Source organism: Parambassis ranga, chromosome 21 (assembly GCF_900634625.1).
Source record: "Parambassis ranga chromosome 21, fParRan2.1, whole genome shotgun sequence".
Classification (NCBI taxonomy): domain Eukaryota; kingdom Metazoa; phylum Chordata; class Actinopteri; family Ambassidae; genus Parambassis; species Parambassis ranga.
In genome coordinates, this window is record NC_041041.1 from 7,419,032 (window position 1) to 7,438,550 (window position 19,519).

Sequence of the window (19,519 nt, forward strand, 5' to 3'; positions counted from 1 at the left end):
AAAATCAAAGAAAAAGTTGACGGTTTCTTTTTTTAACTTTTACCTCCCCGCTTTCCTCGAAAAATAGAGCAAGCGTCCCACTGCAAACAGAAACATCTATCTGAAGTTTAAATGCCATTTCCAGTCATAATAAATGTTTGTCTCAGAAATCACCTCAAGCATGATCAGTTCATGTTGAATTATCATTACCACTCCTAATATTTGGTTATATTGGAGCCGTTTTGTTTTACAGGTGTTCCTTCTGATGTTCCTGTGTCAGATGTACTACAATGTTATTTTATTGCACTAATGTGCATGTTTTTCCTGCCTATTTTTATGTATTTGAACATCTGTGTAGCTGTTTTCTTTAGGTGTTCTATATATGTGTTAGTACAATGTTTTCATGCTCCGTTTTGAGTGGCTTCAATCTCTAAATCTATTTTAATGTTACAAATGAAATGAAATAATAAAGCACTATCAAATCACTTCGAAGTAACAGGTCATGATTGCTCCTGAATGACACATAAGGCGTATGTGTGTATAGGCCTATTAAGATGCACAGGTCGGAAAAATGTTCATCTTACCTCAGTTAAACGTCAGTGTCAAAATAATACAATAAAATCAAATTAGCATCTGAGTGTCACTGCTTTGTTAACTCAGTTAATTGTTGTACTAACTGTTGTTGTAACTTGTAGGTGAGGGGGACCAAAAACATAGTGCAAGTCAGGTTGGTCAAAGAAAATGTTTTATCAGTATTCAATTAGTTAGAATTTTGAGATAGAACAGATAATTGTAATTTACAAGATTCATGTTTGTGGCCTGATTGACCCTGTTGTGCAATTGGCCTACTGCACTCTGAGATACACACAGCTTGTCACTGTTAACAGCTGTGCCAGGACTTCTAAAGCAGGACAGCTCAACTGGTGGGCCTGCCAGCTTTTGTTTTGGCCTTTCATGGCATTTGAACATTTTAGAAAGACCTGGTGACCCCCTGGCCTGTTTTCAACAACCCCCCTTTAGTGTTAGAAAAATGTGAACTACAACTGTAAACGGAGAACAACTTTGTTTGGCACACAGAAAAAATCAAATGCAACAGCTCAGCCATGGATTACTTATAATACAGCCATGTTATGAAAGAGGATGGAAGGCTATAGGGACGAATTGGAGCACCTAATAAAGTTGTAGTTGTTGTCATAGTAGTGGTGAGCAAGTAGTTTTTTTTGTGTTTTTTTTGTTTGGTGAGCAAGTAGTTTATGAATGTAAACATGTATAGTGGTCTCCATGGTGATGTGAAGTGCTTTGATGACAAGGGTTGACAAGAGAGGAGAAGGGCACTAAACAGAGAAAATATAAATTCTGCAAAGTCAACATGACTCAAAAAGATGGGGAATTAGATTACAAGGATCTCCTTGACCAGGAGCTGCTCTGCGATGCTGTCATCAAAGTGGAGGATGAAGACTTTCCGATCCACAGAGTCATCTTGGCGAACTGCAGCCCTTACTTCAGGTGAACTGATTATCTCAAGTTTGATTGCTGCAACTGAAGCATTGCTTTGAATGCTGATGTGAAGAATTGCTCTGAATTGCTGAAAAATCTGCAATCTGAATTTAATTTGCTGAAACACAGTTAAAAATTTAGAAAGATGAAGCTCTTATTTTGAAAAGTAGAAAATATTGTAATATTATGAAGAAACAGCTGAAGAAAAGAACAGTATGAAGTCACTGATCTTAAACAATAGCCTGTGAATATACCATATGAAAGGTCAGAGGCTGGAATAATACCATAAGATTATAAGAAGCACAGACTGTGTGATGTGAATGTGGAAAAGTAGCAGCTGAAGGATGATCAATATGACAGACACAATGCTTAAAATCTGCTAAAGACTACAAATATGGCTGCTTTGTATGCTTCTTGTGTGTCAGCCTGTCACCATAGTAACAGCCCTGCCTGCCTGCCTGTATCCATGACAACCTGAATGTTTATCAACTGTATCAACTCTCTCTGTCCCCCTTCTAATGCATTTCCAATGTAAAAACACCCTTTAAAACAACTTCTGGTTTTGTCCAAACCGAAGCCTTCAGTCAAAAAATGCGCCATGAGAATCGCCAAGAAGTTGCTCTACAACACAGTATCATTTTTATGTCTATGATATCAAAGATGTGAAGATGGTGGCGAGTTAGAAAATATGGCTACTCTGCTTCTCCGTTTTTGGTTTTACATTATGTCTTAATGGAGGAATGACCGGCACTCTCCCCGAACAGCTGGCTGTACAGGCAAAACGGTTTGGTGTTCAGTTTTAAGAGTCACACCGTCAGAAAGCTAACGAGTGTTCCTTGGAACTGATATAAAAATTATCCCAGTTACATGGAAGGTGCAGGCCTGAGCGCAGATTAGAGAGTTTTTTTTTTAGGCATCTCCTCAGCCTCTCTCCACTCTGAGTGATGACATCATCCACTCTCGCTCCCAACATTCCGTGCAATACACACTAATGTAACTCAGAGGAGACCTCAAAAACCACTCCAACTTTTGAGAGCCTGGCGCTCAGAAATGATTCAGAATTAGAAAATTCTGAATACAAGTTTGATAGAGAAGCATCTGGTAAACGCTGAATGGAATGATGTTTGAACGGTTTCTGTAGCTGAAAGCATGTGGAACTAGTTACATGTCAAAATTGAAGGTGGTTTTGAAGGCTCCTCCATAGACTCCCATGTTAAAAATGATGCCGAAATTGCTTAATATTTGAAAAACTATAATTTTTTGAAAAAACTTGAATTTGACCCGGAATGTCCTCTATGAGATGAACATTTTGATAGTTGAATGGCTGAATTGGTCAATGTATGCTGAAGATAAGCTGCGCTGAAAAACGTACGGAAGAAGAAGAAGAAGAAGAAGAAGAAGAAGAAAGAGGGTGAATAACAAGAGTATGATTGCCTAGCAGCAATCAAACTAATTAATGTGTTAGTAACCTTTACATAGGGAGACAAAAACAAGGATTTGTTGTAGTTTATGTGTGAGTATTTGGAGATATTCGCTTCTCTTGTTTTTATAGCTTACAGAGTTTCAGTGTGTTTGCTGATATTGTTGTGATGACTAGTCAACTGCTGGGGAAAATATTGTCAGCCTGACCTCATAAAGAAAGCAGCAGCAGTCCTTAATGTTTTAACATGACAAAAACAGCCGGTGAACAAGTGTGTGTTAATCTGCTGGCCCCAGGTGGGACTTGGATGATATGACATGTTTGACATGTTGACATTAAAGCATCTAATAGTGATTTCTCCCTCTATAGGCTCAAACTTATTTTATCTTAAACTTAAACTTGATGTATAGTTTAGAAGTCATAAGTGAATTAGAATGTTACAGCAATCAGATTTAGACTTTTAACTAGACTGTTGAATAAAGTTGCCCATAAATCTACAAATGACAGTGACTAATTTTTAGGGGTGGAACGGTTCACTAAATCCATGGTTCGGTTCGTATCACGGTTTTCGGTTCGGTTTACAATGTTGAGGTTTTTTCTACTTTTAACACTCTGGAAATACCATAGATGAGCACAAAATATATATCCTAATTATCCAACGTTCAACATATTTAAGAATCAGTTCAGTGTTTCCCCATCATTATATCAGGTAAATTCAATTGTCCGGCTGTGAGTGCGTTGAGGCGGGGGAGGAGCTCACGGTCGCTGCTTGTCGAGGACAGTAGTCTGACTGCAGAATGATACGTGATTTCACGTCAGTCTCCAAACGTCACCAGAGAGAGTCACTAGTTTCTTTTGATTCAAAAAAGTTTGGAAAGCTGCGAAATGTAGCGAGAGAGAAGTAGCCAAGTTGCCAACACGTCTATATGCATTACTTGATGCGCATGTCCAGAACCGAACAGAACACGCGCCCCGAACCGAAACACGTGTACCGAATGGTTCGGATTTTTTTCCCACCCCTACTAATTTTAGTATCTGTTTTAAAAACTGAAATGCATAAAAATGGTGTATAATGTTGTGGAACATTTTCTGTGTCTTTCAGAGCTCTCTTCACACGCTGGTCTGAACCCGACAAGAAAGTCTACAGTATCCCTGACCTATCCTCAGATATGATGAAGCTCATCATTGAGTTTGCATACACCGGCTCTGTTAACGTGACAGAGTCAAACGCACTGAGGATTTTCATGGCAGCTGATTACCTCAATATAGTGACGCTGGTGCAAATATGCTGCAACTTTTTTGAAAAGATGCTCTGCCCAAACAACTGCATCGGCATCTGGCAGTTCACAAAAAACTACCACACCCCTGAACTACACATCAAGGCTTTCCACTATGTCCTCAGTCACTTTGAGGAAGTGGTTTTCGGAGAAGAGTTCCTGCAGCTCTCGGCCCAGGATGTCAGTGACATCATCAGCAGTGACAACCTCAATGTGAGACAGGAGGCAGCCGTGTTTGAGGCCATCATTCGGTGGATCACACATGAACCTCAGGAACGAGAAGGATATGCAGATCTTCTCTTGTCAGAGGTACTTTATATTATAATTTTTTATATTATAGGTTCATCTATTTTAAGACAGTGACTGAAGCCAACCTCAGCCCAATAGAGGGTTATCAGTTATTAGATGTGCTCCATGTCATGATGATGGCCAGTACAGCCATCCTTTACCCTTTTATAGGCCAGAAGGTGCAATATCTTCTCTATTCTGACGAGTGATGAATAGAAAGCAACACAAACTAGTGACGCATTGTGCTCATGTGCATGCTGGTCTTCTGGGTGACTCTGAAAATGGAGGAGAATTTATACAAATCATCCTCTTTTCCAAAACCTTACCAAGCATTTGTGGTGTGACAACCTACCTATGAAAGAGCAAAAAAATTAAAATATAGAAAATGAAACAAAAGTTACTAAACCTGGGCGCTGGCACAAGCATTTATAATAATTTATTATTATTAGTACAAGTACATAAACTAATAAGGAACATGTACATGTGATGCTGGCTATTTGCATAAGCTTTGTGTGCAGGTCAATGCAACTCAGACAATCAATAAGCTGATAATGATACTATGACAGATGAAGGGAGGAGAGTAATGAGAGGAATGAAAAAAATATATTAAAGATAATACTAAAAAGAGGGCTCAGTCCATCATGACTGACTGCCACGATGTAGAACAAAGAGAATGAAGACCTCGTTTGTTCCGGTTGCTAATAGCATTTCAAATAACTGACCATTACTTTATTGTTTTACTTGATTTTTTATGTATTTATTCTGACACAGACTAAGTTATATCCTCTTTATTCTCTGTATTGTTGTAGGTCAGGCTGAGCATCATGCCTACAGAGTACATACAGAGTCATGTGCTGTCCAATAAGCTGGTGATGGACAACTTGATGTGCCAGGCCATGGTCTCTGAGGTCATCGAATGCAAAGACAGAATCCTCGGTCGGCCTCGTCTGCCTTCTGCCATCCTATTGGCCATTGGAGGCTTGAACAGAGGCATGTCTCTAACTAATGTAATCGAGGCATTTAACGTCCGTGCAAATCACTGGATGAACCTAAACCTATGTGAGGTTCCTCGCGCCTATCATGGTGCAGCCTACCTCAAAGGGTATGTCTACTGTGTTGGTGGCTTTGCCCGGGTGTACATAGCCACCAATAGTGTGTGCAGGTTAGACCTGAGCACACGGACATGGCAAGAGGTGGCACCGATGCACTATCGCCGCTCTTATGTGAGCGTGACTGTGCTAAACGGGTGCATCTACGCCATAGGAGGCTATGATGGGCACAGACGTCTCAGGAGTGCTGAGTTCTACCAGCCAGAAACCAACCAGTGGCTTGAAATTGCACCCATGCATGAGCAGAGAAGCCACGCCAGCTGCACAGCACTCAACGGCAAGGTGGGTGAAACACAATGGCATGGAACATGACAGAGAACAGGAAGATTTGTTTACAAAACACTGCTGTCAGTTTGAGCCAACAAAAATGACAATTTCTTATTGCCCCCCCCTTTTTGTGTTCAGATCTACATATGTGGTGGATTTGGCAGGAATGAGTGTCTGCAAACAGCAGAGTGCTACAACCCAGAGACCAACCAGTGGACCCTGATCTCTCCCATGAGCAGCCAGCGCAGTGGAGTAGGAGTCATTGCATACGACAACCGTGTTTATGCAGTAAGTGCATGAAAGAAATGTGTGACCAGCTTTCATCAGCGGTTTAAAGCGACTAGTTTTTTATGTGACAATTGAATTGATAAGTCATGCATCTTCATCTCATCTTTGACTCCAAAGGTTGGTGGCTTCGATGGAACAGCCTTTCTGCAGACCGTTGAGGTCTACAACCCTCACACCAACACCTGGCACAATGTGTCCTCCATGATGACCCCCCGCCGCAACTTTGGCATCGAAGTAGTTGAGGACCGGCTCTTTGTTGTGGGGGGCTTCAGTGGCTGCACCGACACCACCTCTAATGTTGAGTACTATGACAGTGAGACGAATGAGTGGTCTCAGGCCTGCGACATGGACATCGGCCGCATCGCTCTGAGCTGCTGTGTGCTTTCTGGTCTTCCTAACATGGCCGACTACACCATCTCTCCTGATTCATGATTTATGTAAATCTTGTATAAATATGAATGAAATGTACAAAGTGATGTAACAATACTGTCACAGTACCTGGCTGTAAATGTATATCATCTGTTTATTCCACTCCTATGCAATCTGCATGTATGTTTTAGGCTCGAAGTTATGCTGTACGCATCTGGATTACTAGACCTGTCCCATCGACCATACAGTATGGTACTGTTTGGGACAATGAGCTCTCTCTCACTTAGTGTCAATTACCTTTGAATTATAAAATGAAGCACTTTCTCCTTGGTAAAAGGAGTGTTTTAATGGTACACTCCTTTTACCAAGGAGAAAGTGCTTCATTTTATTTACATATCTATTTATGTGCGGATCAGTTATCTGATTAAACATCATCATCATCTTATAGGGGTGCCAAAGCCAGACCGTATGACAAAGTGCTGCGTTTTTGAAAACTTTTGGTCCGTAATGCTTTAAGAGTAACCAGACCAATTTTCAGGTGGATTGGACAAATCAAGTTCGTAAAAGTGCGTTTTAGAGGATACCTCCAAGAGACTTTCTTTCTCGCCTAGAGGTAATAGACATGTGTACCAATTTTCGTGTGTGTAGGTGAAACTGCAACCCACAACTCAATATAGGGGGTGCTGGCGAGCCATGTGGTCTTGCCCGCATGTGCATATGGATATATCAATCTGTTCAGAATGACAGACTCAGCATGCCTGATTTTTTTCATCCACATTGGATGAAGTTTGTGGAGATACATCCATTTCCTGTCAACTTCATGGTGGCGCCAAAGCCAGATGGTATGACAAGGTGCTGCGTTTTTATAACTTTTGGTACCTAACCCCTTCAGGGCAAGTGCACCAATTTTCAGCTGTATCAAGCAATTCCCCTAGGAGGAGTTCGCAAAAGTGCGGGGAGTGCAAATTGGAACATGGCGTGGTTTTTCCAAGATGGCCGACCCTGTAGGGGGTGGAATTTTTTTCCCAAAGGCATGTTTCCTGGAGTGAGGTGCACTCTGTGTACCAATTGTCATGGTCGTAGCTGTTACGCAGAATATTTTCACATTCTAGGGTTCAAATTTGCACCCAATGACGCAGAAGAAACATAGGGATTAAAAATAACCCCTCGCACGTTTTCTGCTCGGGCCCTAAATAAATCATTTTAAAACTGAGTATCTGTCCAAAATCATCAGAAATCCAGGGGGGGGCAACTATATGCTATCATCTTGACTCTACTAATATGATAATTTTGTTTACTGAAAGAGCAAAAAGTTTAATATTAAGTGGTTCGGTGCAGACTATAAACACAACTCTAAAGAGACAATAAAAAGTTCTAATTGCAGAATCCTGTGACATACATGCGGTTCACATTAGGAAATGGAAGGAAAACCATCCACAGCTGTTTGGTTGAACTCATTGGAAAACAAAAAGGGAAAATGAGAGTGAGATATTGTGAGGAAAAATACTAAAACTAACAGTAAACCTGAGAGAGACTGAGATATAAAACAAGGAGACATGTAGAGTGACAGAGGAGGGGATAAACAGACGCGATCTCTACAGTGATCCCTGGTCCTCCTGCTGGGAGTCAAAGCCTGCGATGGAGGGAGGCCACGCTATCACAGCGACACCACACAGAGTTGTAGGCATGTGTGTGTGTGTTTGTATTGTGCTACTGTATGTGCAAGACCTGGCTGTGGTTTTGCAGGCAAGATGTCACAGCAACCTAATAGAAAAAGTAGGAAGAATTACAATATGACGGAGGGAGGGAGGGGGGGGGGTAGATGGGGGAGAAAATGGAAAATGAAGAGCAAAGCAGTGAAGAAAAGGAATGAGAGAGTGACAGAAAGGAGGGGGAGGGAAGTGAGTAGGCGATGGCACAAGATGAATTTTGCTCATTCTCTGGCTCGCTTTTCTCTCCTGTCCCTTCAGAGGACTGACCTATTCATCAGACGGACCTCCAGACAGGCTGTAGAGAAATAAGCTGGTGTACCAGGCCTCTGCTGACCAATACATTGCCAATACATGAACCATTTGACCCACTTCCCCTGGCCTGAGCAGTGCACGGGGCCGGTTGCGTGCGTGTGTCTGCTTGATTACTGCGGTGCTGTGTTACAGCTGCCCACTCGAGTGAAACTGCTCTGATTTCTACAGGAAACAAAAACAGGGGGGAAATAAAAACAAATCAACAGCTGGCTGGCGTCTGGAGGGAGTGCAGAGTTTGATGGATTTCTGAGTGCAGAGGAGAGACTGTGACTGGATATAAATGACTGTGGAGCATGCTGACCATGTAACTGTATGTGTAGGGCTTTATGAGGAAAGAGATGACAAATGAGAGAGCATTTAAAGGGTGACTACAGCATTTTGTTGGCGTACACACAATTTTTCTATAACTATTTCCGCTCAAAGTCACTTTTTATCTGCTTGGATTTAAAATCCTGAATCATCCAAATCCTTACCCCACTAACCGTGATAATGCTTCAACCATCGAATCCCTCCCTGTGTTAGCAACTGTTTCGTCCAGAATAATAATATTAATAAGTGCAGCTCCTGTTTGAAACTGTTGGGAGTGTTAAGTTCACCAAGCCTGATACATACAGAATGACAACACTGGATATGAACATATTCCTCTGAGGTTCCATTCACACAACACACAGGCTTACAGATACGTGTGTTGTTTTCCAAGCCTTATCACAATGGAGAAACAGTGATAAGTAAACAGCAGGGATATAGATATGTGCTTGAGAGCGTCTTATGGTCGAACAGCACACTCAGCTCACTCCTTATGACCATAGCACCCTCCCACTGTGACACAAAGTGAAGCCACACAGAGCTGTGGAGAAAAATCTTTGGCACTTTTACACTCAACAAAAACACCCATTACCTTTTTGTCATATGGCTCATGACCTCCATGTTGCTTCCCAGTGTTTACCAACCCTCTTTTCTGGTGGTGCACAAGTCGAACTTGACATCTTGATAACATTTACTGTCAAACAAAGAGCTCATCTTCTGGCAATAAGAAAGGGGTCATTGTAGTATGATTAACTATGTTAGAAATCTGCAAATGCACATTTCTTTATTATAAGAATTGTACAGTATTAGTTAGGGGATGTGTATGAATACACCTGCAAACTTTATAAGGCCCAGAACTCCGGTCAGTGAGATTCTAAATGATAAGAGCATGACTCTTCATCTCAGATCCGGAGCTTACTGCTTACACATCCCACCTCCATTTTCATGTCAATCCTTTTGTCCATATTTGAGTAGATGAGGAGTTGGTGACCCTGATGGTGCCAAAATGCCTGGAGCCTCCCACACTAAGCTTTAAATGTTCTTTAGGAAACTTGTGGCTGACATTAAAAGCAGGACCATCTTTATTTATGCTATTTCCACCTCACAAGTCACATTTTATCAGTTTCGCCCATCTCAATGACACAACAGACTCCCTGATCAGAAGCCTGCATTGATGCAGACCTTAATGCAGGCTGGTGTGAAGCAGCACTTAATGCAGCAGACCGTCTACAAGAATGGAGTGGGCAGAGAGAGAATAGAACAGAGCGGAGCTGCTGATTCTGTCAAAGAGCCACAAATGTGCTCCTAGTGACGTTCCACCAGACTCCCTGTTGCTCCTGATAGCAGCTTTTCATGTCGGTTATGTGCTGGTAGAGAGACTTCTAGCTAAATTCGGGGGTGTAGCTACCCTTCAATCAAGACTCCCATTTCTCACTCTATCTTTGGAATAAAAGTCAAGCTGACATGACTCAGAGTGGAGGAGTGGGAAGAATGAGGGAGCTACAATGAAGCCATCACAAAGATGGCAGCATGTGTGGAACTGGGAAGAAGTCTGATCACAAATTTGGTCAAATAAGTAAGAGGAAGTCCTTTTCATCTGTGCTTGTTTCCAATTCCGAATTCCAATTCTGCCTGACTACCCTGTGTATTGTCTTTGCCACAGTCTCATACATAAATTAATGATATTACAAGATAATCACACACTTTTTGTGATATATTCAAGTGATATTCTACAGAATACAGAAACTGAACACTGAGGCATTGTAGGTCTAATGCAGTGGTCCCCAACCACCGGGCCGGGGACCGGTACCGGTCCGTGGGTCATTTGGTACCGGGCCGCACAGAAAGACTGAGCAAAACATATATTATTCATTATCTGAGTCTGAAAGCTGTTTCATTTATAAATCGATCAGATTCATCCGCCTGTGCCTTTAAGCACCTGTCCAGACGCTTGTCTCGGTCACGGGATACGGCCCCAAAATTAAGCCCACAAGCAGCAAAAATGAATAAAAAACAAACGTCTTTGGAGAGCTTCTTCGGAAAGGGGAAAAGGCCTAACGAGGAGACAGAAGAAGAGGAGCCTACCCCTTCAAAGAAAAAGAAACCTGCATTTAAAAGACTATATCAGGAGTCCTATTTAAAATACGGATTTATTGCAACAGGTGATTCTCACACACCAAGTCCGCTCTGAGTGATATGTGGCGACAGACTCGCAAATGAGGCAACGAAGCCTTCAAAATTGCGAGACCGAGCACCCTGCATTAAGACAAGCCATGGAAGAAAACATGAACAAGAACGACTGAAGCAATTAATGACGGCCAAAACAAAATTACGGAGTGGACTGGACATAAGAAACACACTTCGGGTGTCATGTCTCCCATTATCCCCAGATGGGACCGCCTCATTGCTGAGAAAGCTCAAAGGCTCCCACTAATTAAGCATAAGAGTAAGTTGTCTTTGTATGCACTTTTTTTTCTGTGCCGGTCCGTGAAAGTATTGTTTTACATGATACCGGTCCGTGGTGCAAAAAAGGTTGGGGACCGCTGGTCTAATGTATTGCTTTTCAAATATATACCCTTAATCTGTAGAAAATCTGACTCGCATCGGACTGGCCATGCTCTCTTTCACTAGCTCTGCATTCCTCTCAGTCGCTCTTCAGCCTTCTCAGTTCATCTAATAGTTTGTGTCTTATCACCTCTGACTCCTCCTTCTAAATATCTTTAATTCAATCTCTCCTCCTTTCTCGTGCTCGCTCCCTCCCCTCCTCTGCTCCCATAGCCTGTGGGAGATATCTGATAAACCCTCTGCATGTTATGTCTAGACGATACTCAGCAGCCTTTTCTGAATTAGCGATGTACAATATCTGCATATTCAACACTAAGACTGAATAAGTAATTAGTGCCTCATTTTTTGTTTACTTTTACAATACAGTACACTGCAAAGTGAAAATGAAATGAATTTAGGTGAAATAAGAGCACAGTGAAGGGGCGGTGCACTTCTTTCCTAACCATTAACTCTCAAGGTGCCTTCGGACTGGCTTTGTAAATAACTGCTCCAATGGAACAACAGAGCAAAGACAACAGCAGAACACTGCGATTGAACCAGGAGGCTCCCAAGTGTGTTTGTGAGCAACTGAATGAATGAGAAGTAGGGCAGTGTGTGGACGAACAAGTGAGCTCAGAGGGTTTGAAAAACAGCAAAAAAAAAAAAAAACTGTCATGCTCACAAAAACAAGGACAAGCATCTGACCTCTCTTCTGCACCAACTTTTAGTGCTCAACTCAGTGGGATGAATAATGGAGTGTCAAAAAGCAATTACCCCTCATTAGATTTAAGAGCAGCAGCAGAGAGTGAGTAACAGACAGACAGACGTGGTGTCTTACCCTCTGTGCTGAGTCCAGGACTGGAGGTGAACTGGGCCACATCCACAATTTTGACAGCAAACTGCTGCCCCGTCTCTCTGTTGATGCATCTCCTCACCACGCTGAAGGGACCCCTGAACAACACAGATGAAAAAGAAACATTTAACACTTAACATTCATAAATAACTTATTATTTGAGGGGTGACAGTAAGCACGATGCATGTAAGCTAAGATAATGTCTGTTATGCTTCAGAAACCTTAAATCTAAATTAGCAAACGTGATCAAATTCACCTTTGGCTCCGTGGAAAACATATCTTGGGACACCAAAATTTAAGTATTGTCAATGTGATAAATCTGTGGGGTAGATAAGGCTGATACTCATGTCTCACAACAACACTATTATAATGATATTTTACAATCTTGATGGATGACAAATATTGCTACCTGTTGTATTTAATAGGCATCAAATAAAAATCCAGCAGCTCAAATGCTGTATGAATTATGTAAGCCCACAATCTCCATACAGTAAAACCTTTAATATACTTGTTTGTGTGGTGGTAAGAAAACATTAACTTAGAAACCACTACTACATGATGCACCAACGCAACACACAGAGTACACAGCAGCTGATTGTGGGGTTGCAGCGAAGGCACGGCTGCACTTTAGTTTTCATCGCTCAGGTCGGACAGTGCACACAATGAATCATCCCTCCTGCTGAGTGAGTGCATCATCCCCATTCAGTCGACAGGATCAACAGAGGTCTACCACTCAAGGGTGAGAACTGACGCACCAGCAGTCGGGTTTACAGTGCACTACAGCAGGAAGACACTGTCTAAATAAAGCTCCTGGCTGCAACTGCACTCACAACACTGAGTTAATAGGCTTGAGCTGACCCGTACACAGACAATGGAATCATGTGTGTCTATAAACAGTATGTGTGTGTGTGTGTGAGAGAGAAAGTGAATGGAGGATGGGATTTAACAGTAGGGGTGTGAGAAGGAAGCTGCAGCTGCTGATAAATGAAGTGACGGATCTTGTATAAGAATAGACATGGAGGAGAACGCACCAGCAGCAGAAAGCATATAATCCCATTTACCTACTTTCTTTACCTGCTCATTCCTGGAACCAATCCCAGAATACACTAGGTGAGAGGAACGGACAGGTCAGCAGGTACATAATGTGTGTGATATGCCAGATTAAGAAGTAGGAAAGAAAGATTTAGCTCTATGTTTAACTATCAGGAAGTTATTTGAGGATGTGTAATTTAGTAATCTGGACTATTAGGCCATGAGATAATGAGTGTGTTTAATTCAGGGAAGGCTGTTTAATACGTTTCACTGTGGCTCTAATTTCCAGTGCTAGCATTCTAGCTAGTTTTCCATCCGGTTTTACAGCTTCCACATTGTGTATTAGATTCTAGTACTGATGTGGTGAATGTTACAAATCCGTCAGAATCACTGAAGTCAAGTGAACGTTTGACAAAGTTTGAATACATTCCCCCTCATACATTTGGTGGTTTTCCATAGGACGTTGGAGCTGTTGCAAGGTGGCATGTATACAGGAACAGTCCTTAAATCAGGCTGATGAGCAGTTTATGAGGTGTCATCATAAATCAACATGTCTTGGCAACCTCAGCATCCAACCCAACATGCAGGTGGCCACCCCACCTGTGCCCTGAAACAAGTTCTAAGGATAGACTTCAAGCCGTGGTAACTGAACTAAGTGACCTTTGACCTCCAGATTTAAATGATCCTTGAAGCCAGTTGGATGTTTGATCATAACCTCAAGTTTTAAAATTATCTTTTGCAAATAATTTAAAATGACTTAACAGTATTTGTTTTATACCAATTCCAAACTCTTGACAGTGAGCAGCTGGCCAACTTCAGCTTTGATGAGCGCACACTAATTGACCCAGATGACACACATATAAAAAAAAATGCTGTGACTGTTCCACTGAGTCTGTAAATGAATTCAAATTCATTTACATTTTGTTCCTTTGCCTCCCTGTGTTTTTGTGGATATGATCACACTGCTACCCCTGTCCTTTGGGTGAACCTAAGCACAGCAGAGGTCTGCAGAGGAGCAGCTTTTAACTAGTGGAGAGACACAACAACCCTCCAACCAACATGCACACACAGACGCTACTTGCAACCTTCTGTGAATTACACATCCCACAGCAAATTACACTCACACAACTCCACAGGTAACGTGAAAGCTCTCATTTCACAGCCAAACAAAACCCGTCGCTGGCTGCAGAGTGCCGTAACGACCGGCTGAGGTCTGAACACAAGTGCTGCTGCTCAAGTGTGTGTGTGTGTGTGTGGGTGAAAAGGAGTGTGAGTCAAACACAGACTGGTTGAACAGATGGTGATCAAGCTAAAGCTGCTTAGCGTCAGAAGGGTGAGGTAGGACAGTGTAGTGCCCAAAAATGTAGGCGACACGCACACGCACACTTTCATTTTCACACAAGCAGTATAAGCATGGCTCACTCTCAATATGTGCTATGCTGCTGAATAAACAGTCCACCGGGATGATTGTACAATGTTTCAACTAGCTCTTTCATCCTCTCTCTCACACACACACACACAAACACACTCGGGCACTGGGTCACAATTTACTGAGCAGAGTCATTCCTTGGTTTCCCCAATTCACCCTGCCACGACAGGCATTTCTTTAACAGCGTGCTTCTGAGTGCAATTACCGAAGACACACACACACACAAATGCAGACACACACATAAGCAGCTAGGCGGTAAATTCCACATTCACTTGCTAGATTTGTCCATCAGTTTATTTACTTATCCACTTTAGATATAATGGCTATAAACACATCATTATAACTGTTCTGCTGTTATATAATAATTATCATATTTTATTGATGGCATGAACACTAAAGACTTTCTGTATGTTATTACTGCATAAAGTCAGGTTTTAGTTCTCTTTACTTGTAGTCATGATTGGACTTTAAACTGCAGGGAAAAATGAGTCCAAAGAGAGTGAATATGTGACAGGAAGGAAAAGGATAAAGGAACCGTTGAAGAAACGAATTGTTGTGACTGGTTCTACAGAAACAAGAAAATGGTGAGAAAATGATTCTTTTCCTCCACCTTCTTTCTAAAGCCTTTTGGACTGTAACGAGCCAAGCACTGTGGGGAAATCTGCCTTAACACCAGCTAAGCAAACAATGAATTTGTCAGTTTCAGGAAGTCAGCACTGTAAAAATGAAAAGTCTATCTGAAATTAAACACCAACTCCAGCACGAATATGTTTCACCCTAAACTTTGTTGGAGTAGGAACATCAGGTCACAAAGAGCTCTCATTAGTAATGCAGTTGAGTTCTCCACTACTGCGTTATCACTGTCCACGCTTCAGTCCAGTCACTTCACCTCTGTCCTCCACACCACCTCACCCTCCCCTTCACAGCACAGCAAATGTCAGGTCTTGCTCGAGGCTGTGCTCTGTACAGCAACGAACAAGAGGCCCAGGAGGAGGCAGCACAAACAGAGGGAGGGTGGAGGAGAGGCAGGTAAGATGTGGAAAAAACGACTGGAGGAAACTAAACAAAATGTAAGGATGAAAACATTAAGGCAGAAAAAGAGATCCATGGTAGAAAGACAAGAAATTAAAATACAAGTTAAAATACACAATTAATTAGGTATTTGGTGAGAAAATGTCAAAATCTGGCTGTGGTGTTTCCACATGCTTTCAAAATATAGCATTTGTCTTCTGTGCAAAAAAAATACTTTTGGTTTGCTGTGAAATAAATTAGACTAGGACAGAATTGCTGTTCAGTGGTGGAGGCATGTCAGCCTTTTGTTTGGCAGCAATCCGAGCCCAATACATTGTGTATTGGGCTTTTTTTCCTTCCAGCAATACAGGAACAGTGATGATGAAGTGACTCTGCTTTTTAATTTAAACCAACTGTTTGCGATCCTTTCTCCATCTGCCAATCCTGACAAGTGCTCTGTGCAATCTGAATCTCCATTCTCCATATGCCTCCTCACCAACCAACACCCACAGCATCAGGCTGAGTCCTAACTGCTGGAGAGAATCCAGGTGGCCAAATACCTTTAATTGTAAATTTCATTTAGAAGCATTTTTTTGTAATATACAGTATACATACTATAAAACTACCATATCCTGTTTGTAAAGTGTGGGTTATTCACTGCTATGCTGAGCGTTTAGCAAAAGATACTCAAGAGAGGAGGTGAAGGGAGGCAGATCGAGAGTGAGCATGATGATTGGGGGGGGGGGGCTGAAGTGCAGACGGCTCAAGTGGCGGAACTGGGTGTCTCAGAAGAACTAAACTGTACACGGAGGAGGCATTCTGGCTTTGAATGGGGCTCAGCTGCACACAGCATCAGCCATTATAGCTCTGAATAGAAGTCAGCTGCACATGGGTTGTTCTGATGATTCCTGCACTTTAGCCACCCCAACTGAAAGAACAGGAAGAGGGTGAGAGGAGACAGAACAAGAAGAGAAACATAGACAGGAAGAGCACGGAGGGAAAAAAAAAAGTGAAAGGGTAAGTCCCATTTGTGAAAATGTGCTTCATTTATTTCTCTGATGCCAAGGGTTTTCTAACATCTAGAAGCTGAGGAGAGAGAGGCACCCCACCACTTCGATTAGTAAAGTTAGGGAATTTTCTTTATATAATTAGGTGGAATATGTTTCCATCACTTGGTTCGCTGTTTTCATAGAGGTGCAGGGCTTTAGACTGCAGTGAAAAATGAGCACATGCTCAGTTATGGGAGTGCAGGGCTGACAGCAGCGAAAAACACAAAGACAGTGCTCAGACTTTGGAGTTACTAAGATGTATTAACTGCATGAGTTACTGCTTGTCATTGAATTATCGAGGACAAGTTTAGCAAGGTTAAAAATGTACGGATCTCATTATATGAATATGTTGTTATTTTTCTTAGGATTATGATTTATTATCTTATTACCGTTTAATAATTACATGAAATTGGCTTTTCAAGGTCACAACATGTTGCTTACAGCTGTGGTTTTCTTTAAGTTTTAATCATTGTTGCAGACATTTAACTCTTTGAGTGTTTTTCACAATCTTACTGGGAACTCACTGTCCACTGCAACATAAAGTCCTACACCTCCTTGGGAACCACACAACAATGGCTAGAAGTAGAGAGCGGACCAGAGAAAAACCTGCTTAATTGTCTGTAACAGCTGTGGCATGAACGCTGCTGCTTGATTTGGGCATGTTTTCCAGCAGAAGCAACCATCACAATGCTGCAATCAAGGACCGCTGGAGAGCTGAAAATGAGACAGCTGTGTTTTTACAGTTTAACTTTTTATTTGAGAGCCAACAAAATCATTCATTTGCAATCTAAATCAATTACCTCCACTTCATATGCAGCAGAGAATTAGGGTGAATAACACTGGTAAAAAAAAACACGACCCTGGAGATGAGGGTTCATGTTAAAACTACATGAATTTACTGATGTTTTATTTAAAATTAATGTGAAGGAAAATCTGACAAGACTATGGTTCTTTTAAATAAAGCAGTCACGAATAAGCTAAATTATTAATTAATACTGATATGGGCAGTAATAAAAGCTTTTTTTTTTCTCAAAACCAAAACTTTCCAACTCACTCTCAGCCTCTCGGTTAATCAGGGCAGTTAACTCTGTGTTAAATGCAGCTGTAAAACAGTGTGTTTGAGTTAACAAGATGTGTGGGCGAGAAAGGACACTTGACTCTCACCCAAAAAGTAAACATGTATGACCTTTAGTCCCACAGTTCACAGCAATAAGCGTGTAATGAGCATGCAATAACTCCCGACCTTTACGCTCTGCACTTTGGCTGACCTCACAGGTAGAAGGCGTTGCCGTAGCCTTGAGTCTGCTGGTGTAATAAGTAAGGCTGTGAGCGGAAGACCGGAAAAAGACGAAAGCATTTGCTGCATTCCACGTCAGGGTAACCACTGGGAATTTACTGCAGTATCAAAAAGATAGGGTGCCCTATATTGCATGCCATCTATCTGCATCTTTGTGTGTGTTGCTGTAGTAAAAGGTGATTTGCAGGCTGCACTCCTTCCTGACTTCATAGTGCATCAATCACCCTGTGTCTCATTCCCTAAATGTCACCAGCTTTACAACACATGCACACAGATATCCAACCAGCATCACTCACAAACACACACATACTTCTGCATGTTCACGCACATGCATGCCAGGCAGTCAGGTCATCAGAGGCAACAAAGAAGGAAGTTGCGCTAAGCTGCTTTAAACGTGTCTCCCCTCCACTGGAGATGACTGTCACATTCTCTTAGTTATTAGATTAGATAGTCACTTCCAGCACGTCAAGTCATGCTGCATCTGATTCATTTCTCCGAGTATCAGCATAAACAACTGAACCAGTCGATACATCCCCACAAATAAATAGATAAACTGTGATGTAGAAATACTCATTAGTGAACACAGCACACAATGAGAGGCAAATGAACAGGAAGTGAAAGACCCAGGTCGGCATAATGAAACATCATCCCGGAGGAAACATTAAAGAAAATCGACACTAAATGAATGTCATTAACATGTTTACACCTTCTGGTTAGCCCAAGGAGACAGCAAAGACAGAGAGAGAGAGAAAGATGTAAGGAGGAAGGGCACAGAGAAACAGGCATGAAAGAGGTGGAGGTTGTACATGGCAGTGCAACTTCACTCCTTCAACACTGTGTCCCCAGACCTTGTGTCCCAAGAAATACACCAACCGTGACAGTGGTATGCCTTCAAGTATTGCTACAATCTGGCCTTGTTCAAAGGCCATCCCTAATTTAAACGTTTCTGGTGCCTGGTTGGGGTTTTTTTTTATACCAAAAAGCCAATGTCTGAAGGAGTCATCCTCTTCTCTTTGGGATACACAACGATCTGTCCACAATATTTAATATTTTCAACACATAAATACAAGCAGTCACGCCTCAAAGTTTTAGGAGCAAAATATGACATAAGGACTAAGCAGTTAAAGAATAACTCATCTTTCCTATAAGGAATATGAGTATCCTCATCCACATTTCTCTAGACAACATAGCCCATTAAGTGACTGACTGGCTGACCGATTTCTGAAGTTGGAATGATCTCACCATCTCCTCAGCCTGGGTTAGAGTTGTCAGCGCTGATGCAGGGGGAATTATTAAACAGCAGGTAATTGACAGGTGTTCACTGGCTAAGCAGACTTCATGTGAACACACACACACATATTGATTCAGCTGCTGACAGTAAAGCTTCAATCAACCTTCACTCTGAGCTTTTGGTTCTCTGATAAAAAGGGGTTATTGTGAAGCGACAAAAACTGGAACAAAAAAAAAAGGCGTAGGAGAG

At 41.9% G+C, this 19,519-nt stretch overlaps 1 protein-coding gene across 7 annotated transcripts in view; it reads right to left on the reverse strand.

Annotated features, from left to right (window-relative positions):
* Positions 1-19,519, reverse strand: part of caska (calcium/calmodulin-dependent serine protein kinase a) — a 92,167-nt gene that overhangs the window by 45,738 nt on the left and 26,910 nt on the right. For all 7 annotated transcript variants that reach the window (XM_028394376.1, XM_028394374.1, XM_028394371.1 and 4 more), the window contains exon 2: positions 12,207-12,319. In XM_028394376.1, the coding sequence (XP_028250177.1) occupies positions 12,207-12,319 (113 nt within the window). The remainder of the gene's footprint in view (positions 1-12,206; positions 12,320-19,519) is intronic.